An 11,131-nucleotide genomic window follows, 5' to 3' on the forward strand; every position below is an offset into this window, starting at 1 on the left:
TGTGATTACAAAGCTTGAAATCAGTGACTAAAAGATTGTTGACTGATGATCACATGGTAGTACATTAAGTCTAATGAAGTGTAACCTAATGCTGGCTAGATCTAAATTACTGCAAAGTATTTAAAATCCATTCGAGTTGATCAAAAGTGGTAAAAGTAAAACAGTTTTTTTTTTCCACTGAGGTATATGCCATAACTAATTTCAGACTTACCTTTATAGACTAAATATTCATAGATCTTATACCCAAATAACAATGAAATGTGTTAGTGTTTTCCTATATGACTGTTGCAAAAACCTCTCATACGTGCGTTTTTTTGATCTTCCATCTCCATGATTAAGGTTTGGATATGTCTAAGGTTAGGAAAAGATTGCATCCATGGTTAAAAGAAACTAACATTGACTGTTGTTAGGAGACAGAATGCAAAGCACGCTCGCTGGTTGGCTGGTTGTATGGTTGTTTGTCAAACTGTCCATCCCAATCTTCTCTATAAATCCTCAATTTTGTGGTGGTTCAACAACTAAATGCACCTTGTCCCTTTGCTATTGAAAGAGGACAGTCATTTTCCGCATGTCAGAAAAATGATACTTGTCAGAAAAAAATCATTAGATATAGGTCATTTTGAGTGTTTTTGTGTTTCCGGATTTCAAAATTTTCAAAATTACAGATTAGCGCCTTTACAATGCACATTTACATAGGCTGCCTTCATCTGTCAGAGGGGGTGACGGGTGATGAATCCAACCATCACTGTCAGTCACACTGCGTTCATTTCAATCGAACCACCACAGTAATGGTGACGATGCCAGAAAGCACAACACATAAATCAACCAGCGGATTAATCTATACAGTGTACTCTGTTCAATGTCCAGACTCTTGGTTTTCTTTCTTTTCTGTCTCAGCGCATCCCCCCTCACCCCCCCACCCTCCACCCTTAATCTGTCTCGTTTTCTCCACCACATTGCCAAACCACATTAATCACTGATCTATGCAGCTGATATTCCAACCCACTCACCAGGAAAAGGAGTGGGAGCGCCATCACCCTCATTCAGGCAGTTTTTATCTATTTTATTAGCATGGCATCAACTGTGAAGCCTCCCCTTTCTTTGTCTCTCTTCATGGAAATTTCCTTACTCAGTGGAAAGAGATCAGGATGTTTGTCAGTTTGCCTGGAAGTGAAGCGGAAGCTCTTAGAAAAAAAACAAACAAAAAAAAACACACACAAAAAAAACTCAGTCTCCCTTTAAGATCCTATTCATGGCACTTGAGATAGATGAGACAGATGTGATTGATTTTGCTTCCTGGGGGGTATTTTTCCTCTGTGCTGACAATTATGAGTGAATAAGCCAGTCAAAACACCAGTCAACTTGGCTTTTATTAGGTGGGTAATGATAAGACTGCAGATTACACTGTGCTAAAACTTTTGCCATTAGGCATAATGATGCACATTGTCATTCAAGTGATGTTTTCAGTACTTCTGCTTCAATCAACTTAGAAAATGTCTTTCTTATGCGTAGGCCTTTCCCACAGAAGAGGTTCAGTATTTTTTCACACATGCCAAGGTGAATGCTTCACTGAAGACTCATCTCATCTTTGTTTGACTACTAAGAGAGTGCAATTAAGAGTTGATTCTAAAATGTTGAATAGCTTTGTAATGATCTTGTCAAGGCATTCAGTAGATCACACCAGTCTCATCTTTACAGCCTCACTCTATTTCACTCACATCATTTAGTACAGAGGAAATAATGGCCAGAAGGTGTGATGATTGCATATCAGGACACTTTCCTTTTCTTCTCTGAACCCTTCAGATGTCTTTCTTTGCTTGTTTAAAAAAAGAATGAATTTAATGTAACATGACCAACAGATTTATGGACCTGCACAAAGGCATGTCCGTAAGGAAGTTGATCTCCCAGTTTCTTGTGGAAGAACTTGATTAGCCTAGACACCGAGACCTGACCTCAACCCCATCCATCACCTTTGGGATGAACTGGATCTCTAATTGAGAAATAGGCCTGATGTGCCATTGCTGGTTTTCCTCCATATGATTTTGTTTTATTACTATTAATTTTTCCACAGAAAGAAAGCTTGATAGTCCTTTTACTGACAGTGTGACAGTTGTTTGTTCAAGATTTTTTTTTTTCCCACAAAACAGCAACAGTATTTTTCATGGATTTCAGTTCCAAAACACAGTGTTGCCTGCTTCTTTAAAAATGGCCCAGAAGTTAGAGGACACTGTGATTTACAGCAGTGGTTTGGAAGAAGAGTTGCGGGGAGCAGGAAAGCTGTACATAATCACACCAGGGAACTAACAGTACAACTGCAGTCTTGTCTCGGCGACTGCTTTGCTCTGCTGAAGCTGTGGGAGGTGAAATGCCTTGACCACAGGTAGCGCATGATGGAAAGAAAGAGCCCTTTCGGTTCATTCCCCACGACCGCTTTTTCCATTAGGGGGTTTTGATATTCAAATCAGTGATTTTCTGAACTCAGACTTGCTTCCCACTGCCAAGCACACAATAAGATTGGGATTCAGAGGAAGGATGCCCTAAATGTAATCCAGCAAACATTTTCAGATTAGCATAAAGTTTACCACAATACATCCTCATCAAAGAAAAAGCTTTTTTTTCTGAAAGGAAAGCCAGCGGTGTGTACTGTGCATTTCTTCTCTTCAGCAAGCAAAGAGGATAAGAGGCGTAAAGGGATCACAGTCAAGAAAGTGCTACAGACGGGAATCAAACTCCAGCCCACATGGGAGAATTGTATGTATGTCTGAGAGTTAGTTACCCTACGGCTGTAACGCACTTCTACTGTAATATTTATGTCACAAACTGATCAAAGACAACTTTCCCTCTCTCCACTGTGTCTTGCATTTTCTTCCATTTTAAACACCAACATTTGTGCTCATATCCTTTGTATGTGTAAACTATACATTCGGCAATTAAAGCAAAAAAAAAAACATGAAAACTGGAAATACTCAGTCCAAGCTAAGTCAGTAACATGAGGGTATTCCTGCAAACACTTCCATACCATCCCAAAGACTATAATACAAAGCTTGACTAGAATTAAACTCTAAACCTTGTAATGCCTATAAATCCTAGAGATACATTTATTATGAGATGGTGAAACCACTGTGCCCGATTTTTAAACACACATTTAGCTCATGGATGTGGTCATTTTTATAGCTAAAATGTCTATATTAAAATTGGGCTAGATTTAGCTTGAACATTCACAATTTACCTTGGAAATATTATTTTGATTAAAGAATACTTACCACAGTCCATTTGCTAGAAATTTTCTGTAGCCTTCAGCTACATCTTGTGGCCGTCGGCCGTCAGCTTGCTCAGTTGTCATGCAAATGGTTCAGTTGTCACATAATCTAAGTATGGAATTTCAGTCATGTCATAACAGGTGTTCATATACAGGGAAACCATGCTTTCTGGAATCCTCTCGGCTCTGTCTGCATGCTTTACATTATGCTGATGACACTTTTTTATTTTTAACAAGCAAGCTGTCTGCAGACCCAGACAGGTGTCCTGGACCTAATAAAGCCACTAACTATTGAACCAGCTCATCCTATAAGCCCCATTCAATAACCATTCTCTCTCTGCCTGTCTCTCTCCTTTCTCTCTTTTTCCTCCTTCCCTGGTGCAGGCCTCAGTCCTACTGGCTGAGTCATTTCCAGTCTCTCCTGTATTGCTCAGAAAACAACCAGCTTGGTGCATTCTCTGAGGAACTCCACAGCTGCAGCTGCCGATACGAACACAGCCCCTGTCAGCTGCCTCCACCCTGCTCTGTTGGGGAAGGCTCTGCCTGTGCGGTTTGTGCATTAGACAACCACACCCGCTGTGGGAGCTGCAACCCAGGCTTCGCCCTGATGCAGGGGGCCTGCAGGCCCATGGTGGCGGACTCTACAGAGAACTACCTGGGATTTGAGACAGACCTCCAGGATTTGGAGCTTGGATACCTACTGCAGAGAGCTGACCGCAGGCTAGAGGTATTTTTCTTTTAGCCTTTGTTTAATCATGTCAGGCTGACCGAAGGCTGAGCTGTCTTTCACAGCAGTAACCTTGGAGGGATATATTCACTCATGGGAGGCACTCTGCATTACAAAGTCTTACCCTTCTAGCTGCTGAGGAACTTACTTTTTTATGTTTTTCCTCATATTTGTTGTACCAAGTTTTAGATATTCTGTATGTCTGAGGCAGCTCTTGGTTCATTGCCTTTGCTTTACATGAATCCCGAATATTACCTGGTCCAGCAGGTTTTATCTAACAATACATACAGTACAACCAAAAACATTTTTTGCCACATCATACTAGTCAATATAAATAAAAGTAGGGTAGGGTTATTCAACAGCAGCTTGATGCCTCAAGGCACCCTCCTCAGAGCTACAAGCTTTAAAAAAAACAAGTCGGACCTTTTTTGTCAAGTTAAACAAAAGTATATAAAATGGAGTGAAATTTTCATATGTAAAAGACACCATAGTAGCTATTTGTACTCCTTTTAAGTTGTTTTTTTAATGCTTTACTCGTTTACTTTTCTGTGAATATTGGCTCTATAATGTAACTGTGCTGACATTTTTGCCCATGGATATATTAAGAGAACAGAATAACATGTTCCAGGATGGTACCCCAGTCATTTAAATTAAAGTTGTTTCACTTGGCACAAAAAATGTATTTGGACCCACACCACATCACCACATCAGCATTAGAGTGTTTGTGGCACTCAAAAGGTTATGAGGTATGCATTTCAAACCACATGTGGTTTAAAATGCATACCTCATAACCACCTGATTAAACTTTAGCCAGATACCTTTGTGTGTCATCCCCATCCCACTGCAAAAATGTCAAGACTGTAGACCTCACATAATTTATTTATTTGTGAACAAGCACTGACTATTGTACAGCCAATGATTAAAATTCAAATGATAAATTGAGATCTTTCTTTACTGTAAATCGATGCAATTAAAATGTATTCACTATAGGTATGTACTTATTGTGTTTATGTGTGCAGTATGTCCTTACTGTTTTCATGTCTTTTTTTCTGTTAGGTCCATGCAATCTTCATCAGCAATGACATGCGACTCAACAGCTGGTTTGATCCATCGTGGAGAAAGAGGATGCTGCTGACGTTGAAAAGCAACAAGTACAAGTCTAACATGGTCCACATGCTGCTGGGAATATCCCTTCAGATCTGCCTTACAAAGAACAGCACACTGGAGCCTGCCCTTACTCTCTACATCAACCCCTTTGGTGGGAGTCATTCAGAGAGCTGGTACATCCCAGTCAATGAGAACAATTTTCCAGACTGGCAGGCCACTAAGCTGGACCTGCCCTTCGAGTGTTATAACTGGACTCTGACGCTAGGCAACAAGTGGAAGACGTTCTTTGAAACCATCCATATCTACCTTCGTAGCAGGATAAAGACTCAGGATGGAGTGAATGACAGCGTTTATTACGAGCCTTTAGAAATGACAGATCCTGGTCGTAACCTGGGTTACATGAAGATTAACAGCATCCAGGTCTTTGGCTACAGCATGCACTTTGACCCAGAGGCAATTCGTGACTTGATTCTACAGCTGGACTATCCATACACCCAAGGTTCCCAGGACACTGCCATGCTTCAGCTCTTGGAAATACGAGACCGGGTGAACCGGCTGTCCCCTCCAGGTCAACAGAGGTTGGACCTGTTTGCCTGTCTTCTCCGACATCGGCTTAAACTGACTGCCAGCGAGGTGGTTCGCATTCATGCCTCCTTACAGGCCTTCAGCTCACGTCTGCCCAATTCATTAGAGTATGAGACCACAAAGTTGTGCAGTTAACAGCTGCTTGATGGGAGGTCTGGATTGTAAACATCCACAAAGAAACTCCTGAACATGTGAATTGTGCCATTCATGGTGCAAATGCTTACAGTTGTGCTCTGTCTCTATGGATTACCAAACTGTATGGTTAATCAGGAGAGGACCAGCTGTGGGCAGCTGAAGAATGTACTCATCTGGTTGTTTTGGTTTCTGTTTCGTGGCGACTACCTTCAGTGCTATATCATAAAGAATGAGGTGGATCGGTGAGAAAATACACAACTGTTTCTCAAGAACATATTCTAAAACAAAAGTAGGAATTCAGATACCACTACATAAAGTTGAACCATCCTGTTGCAATATGACTGCTCATTTATACTGTAAGTACCAATGCCAGATGATTGGACATTTTATGGTAAAAATGTCTGTTTGTTTGTAATTTTTATATGTTCCTTTGCTTCAGTGACAGTGCACTTTCCATGAAGACCAGAATACAGTGGTGTCAGTCAAAATTTTGTAGATAAATTGATATTAAAACATCATGTTATAACAAATTCCAGCTGTTGGAATATTTTTCATGATACTTTTAACATCTTCTAATTTTGAAATATACTTAAAAAGTTGTTACAAATTGGAGTTGGGGTAAATGAATTTGATCTAAATGATTATAACAGCTATGCAGCAATGATCAGAGTACTTTTTTTGCAATTATGTCAATGTGTCTAGGCATTTTCTGCTCACTTCACTTCACAAAAATTCACCCAGGAAATTCTGTTCCAACAGCAAACAACCTAAAACTCAAAGAGATGAGAAAAACACTGCATGTCTGATCACACATATTTTCTTTTACTTCATCCACACTAGCAGTTCAGACAAACAAGTTAAAAGATGCACTGTGTAGCATTTCCAATCATCAATCTATAAACCGTCACTCACCTTGATAGGGCTATTTTAAAATTATATGGACACTATTTGGTTTTATTACATGGGAACCTATTTGTTCTCCTCTTTAAGAACAAACAACAGTATATTATTTACAGTTTTACTTACTTTGAGCTTTACTCACTTATGCTGTAAACCCATCAAGTAAATTTCCTGCCAAATCTGATACATCGGTGCACAATAAAAATTGCAGCAGGTGAGTAAAAGGCAGAGGTCAGCTACGGTACTTGACAATAACTGACAGGTTCCATGGTTCAGTGCAGGTTTCAGGCCATTTTTAAACATAGTGTACAGGACCAGTACCAGGTTTGGGGGTGCAAGTAATAAAATGTATTTTTATTGAAAGAAATGTAAGAAATAGGCATGCCTGCTTCTTTCTGTCTTCATCTTTCAAACGTTCTCTCTTTGCAGTGTGTTGCATGTAGCATCCTATTTTCACCAGATGTGTTTGAGCTATGTTTTCCAATCTTCTCAGTCTTGTTTGTGATGAAACAGATACATGCACTTTAACCAATGTAGCTACTCCAGCTGTGTAGTAACTTGCACCCCACTCACACTTTATATGGGTAACTGTGACCTGATGCCTTTTTCAACACTTTTTTTAATAACTTAGTGTACATCTGCAGTTATGCTTATTGTGTTGTGAGCTCTGTCAAGCACGTCTTGATTGCACAGCAGTACTGTGGCCGAACAGATCCAATGTAGACACAGATAGAGAAAGCAGCTGTTGCTATTGTACTGCTGACATGCTGCTGATATGCTGCCTCTGCTGCGTGGCCAGTTTAGACAAGGTGATGGGACCAAATACCAATTAGATTCAGGCAGCACACAGCACTTTGTGTTCAATTCAAGTGGAGCTTCTGAAGGAGCACAAAAGGGGAAGGGGGCCAGGTGTATTTGTTTGGGTGTTCAAATTTTTAGCAATCTTTCTCCAGAATGACTGACTATACCTTTAACACCAGGAGCCTGGGTTTGCATTCCATCTCATACCAAAAGTCCAATGGCTTCATTTAATATTTTAGCATGACCACAGTCCTTGCCCAACCTTACTCAATTATTGGAACAGGCTCAAAGGACAGAAAATGAACAAAATGATGTCAATCTGATTTTATGAACCTGTGCTATTGAAGAATCTTGGCAGTGAACTATCAAACATCACTGAATATAATCAAGTTTTGCAAGAACTTTAAATGTTGTGTGGGAAGTGATGAAAGTATACTGTAAAGGTAATGTTGCGTTGGGTATTGGTTTGGGTATTGGTTGGGTAGGTTGTGATTCAGTCACGGTCAAGCTCAAGCTGCTTACAATTATTATACTAATGTCTTCAGATTAATTATGAGTTATTGATGTGAAAGAGATACACAAACATGGACTTGTAGGTCAGTCACCATGATCAAACACTGCTGTGCCTCTGTACTGTAGGTCAAACATTCTGCCTACATTATTAATGTCAGGTAGAGGATGCCACCTCTAATCTGTTAATATGCACATGCCTCAGTGACACTGCAGACCAAAGGGAAGTCAAGCACCTATGAAGGTTAACAGTCATCACCTCAATTTGTCTGCTTCTCCAATCAAATCCAACTCATGTCAAAAGCTACATTGGATGAGGATTGTACATGGATGAGTAGTGTTTGATGAGATGCGTGAGTGGTGGAATGTATTACCAAATGTCAGCACATCTTTTCGTCGATACAGCCGTGTCAATTACATGGAGGAAATGAGTGCTTCACGGCAGCAGCTCTGGAAGAATGAAACACAGCACTTTTGGTTGTGTTGGAGAGTGTGTGGTGACTTTGTTTCAACTTTGAGGTCACTAAATGTCCAAAAACGGTCTCCTACAGCTGGCTAGTCCAACCCTTTTACGACCCTGCATAGGAGGGAAAGGGATTACAAAACATGAAACTGCAGGGGTAAAACACTAATACATTTTACTCATCTTCACCAAAAACTTAATTAAACATCCACACAGTCTGAGTAATTAGGGATATGGATTGTGCTTTTCAAAGAAAAATGGAAATGGAGGACTTAAAAATAATTCTGCCCTCCCTACAGTACATGTTCTTCCTCCAGCAAAATAAAAAAAAGACCCAAGGTAGTATACCCGTAATTATGTTGTTTAACAGCACTCTGCTCATTGTGCAATTACCAGACTCAGTTTTAAAAACCTGTCCTGCAGAGGCAGCTAGCCATAATTCATTATCGTGAGCTTGTAAATAGCTACATTTTCTATTCCACCAGTGACTGCATGCAGCCTTCCTTATGACAATGTGAGTGGGTGGCAAGAGGTGAGCTTTGATTAGAGAGGCTCTGACCTTTAGTAGTCTGTCAATCAAAGGCATCAGAGAAAATAAAAGTCCACCCTATTCAATGTACATCTGCTTGATTAAATCCTCTGTTTGTAATTTATTGAAGATGATTTCTCTGACTTTTGGCTCTTATTCTGCCTTGACTGAAATTGAGGGGAAATTTCACCCAGCAGCAGAATATTTTTACTGATGATGACCTTGGATGGTTTAAACCAACATCTAGGAACATTAAAAAGTTTTATTTAAAGCTGGAAACCAGACAGGCAAGGCAAGTTTATTTTATAGAATGTTTCTATGTTGCAATTGCGATAGATATTAAAATCAAGTACTAAAACAAACTTAGACCATGTAGAAGTTTGTTCCAGATCTGTGCTGCTTTGTAGCTAAAAGCAGCTTCACCAACAACCAAGAGACCAGTACCAGGAGACCTCAGAGGTCTGGTGGGTTAATATTCCAGCAGATTACCTGAAATGTTGTTTGGTCCTAAAGCCATTTAGTGAACAAGCAGTCATACTTTAAAATCATTAAATCCAGAGCAGATATGATAAGATAATAGATAAGATAATAAGATATTAAGAGCTGGACTGATGTGCTCAACTCTTTAAAAAACAAAGACTTGAGAAAAGCTCATTATAGAAGTCAAACCATGTAGAGATAAGGGAGTGGATTCATTTTTCTAAATCTGGTCTAGACATGAATTTTCTGATTCTTGCTGTATATTTAAGGTGGTAATAGGGTGACTTTGTTATTATCTTGAAGTAGCTGTTTAAAATTAAGTGTGAATCCATGATAATATTTCTTTAGGGTTTTGCTTTTCAGCAGAGTTAAAAAGAACTTTCAGATTTTTGTTTTTGATGCAGAAACAATTACGGAGATGTAGTGAACAATCATAAACACATCTGTCAGTAAGTCTTTATGGTGTACAAGAACATTGTTAAAGTTTCATCCTTGGGCAACCATGCCCCCAAGGAATTACATTTATGTACAGCAAATGCATTGCAAGAGAAAAGTGAGGTATGTCTTTTATTGTTAATGAACATTAATGAATCTGCCAAGCTGCTAAATATTTAGACAGAATGTATATGTATCTGCCAAATGTATATAGATATTTTTCTTTTCCTACAGTATCCATTTCTGGCAACTACAGTATGATAAAAAAATAGTTATGTTTAGACACTTATAGTAATTGGTGAAGGTTAGGGAAAGGATTGCAGTCACAACATACCAACATGTAACCGAAACCACAATCTTTCCCTATAACCAAAATGCTTTTGTTGACTAAACCTAACCATACACAGAACTAGGAGACAAGGTTGCCTTAGGAAATTTTTATTGGACCAATTAGGAACATCCAATCGTTGATTTGGTCAATTCAATTTAATTGAAATTCCAGGGGTCCATGGAATCATGCTTTATTTTTTTCAGAGTGTATATGAAGATTGAATGTGTTAAAATAGACTAATTTGGGGATATCAATATGTAATTTGAATGTTCTTATTTAAAATGTCATCTTAGAACAGGATCTGTTCAAAATGTATTTAGTGTGAACTCTCCGTATGCAGTTTATGTAAAAACAAAGGGTCGGACAGCGGCTTTCTGTCGTATTGATGTTGGTGCAGCTGATATTAAGCTGAGTCAGGTTGCTTCTGCTCTCACATCTGCCACTTTGCTTCCTGCATTAATTCCTGCTCACATTTACACAATTATCGATGCTCACACTTACTATGACAACTCAAGGAGATAATTTATCCCTGAGTAGGGATTAGTACGGGGCCTGTTTGGCCATTTGACAGAGTCAGAAAATCAACAAACATATTTGTGCACAATGATAAAGCCCTCAGTCCTAACACACATTCCAGAGAAATCTACTTGTCCAGATCAATACCTTTTGCATTGTATTTTCACAGGGAGCGTAATTCTCAATGTCAGTACGGATGTGCATTGTACTGTGGCAAAGTGTCAGGCTCCAGCTTCCATACAGACCAAACTTTTCCTCCCCCGGGACCCGGCAGTGCAACGAAACAGAGAACAGGAGGAGGAGGCAAAAGGTAACTGTCGTCCGCCAATAAATCAATACGCTGCTTTATTACT

The 11,131-nt window shown here is 39.4% G+C and overlaps 1 protein-coding gene across 1 annotated transcript in view; it reads left to right on the forward strand.

The window, feature by feature from the left end:
• LOC137187349 (BMP/retinoic acid-inducible neural-specific protein 3-like) overlaps positions 1 to 9,140 on the forward strand; it is a 51,368-nt gene extending 42,228 nt beyond the window's left edge. Inside the window, exons 8-9 of the mRNA XM_067596183.1 lie at positions 3,644 to 3,986; positions 5,043 to 9,140. Coding sequence (XP_067452284.1) covers positions 3,644 to 3,986; positions 5,043 to 5,813 — 1,114 coding nt within the window. The 3' untranslated portion in view covers positions 5,814 to 9,140. The remainder of the gene's footprint in view (positions 1 to 3,643; positions 3,987 to 5,042) is intronic.
• The last annotated feature ends 1,991 nt before the right edge of the window (positions 9,141 to 11,131 follow it).

The sequence above is a fragment of the Thunnus thynnus genome, chromosome 8, assembly GCF_963924715.1.
Source record: "Thunnus thynnus chromosome 8, fThuThy2.1, whole genome shotgun sequence".
NCBI lineage: Eukaryota > Metazoa > Chordata > Actinopteri > Scombriformes > Scombridae > Thunnus > Thunnus thynnus.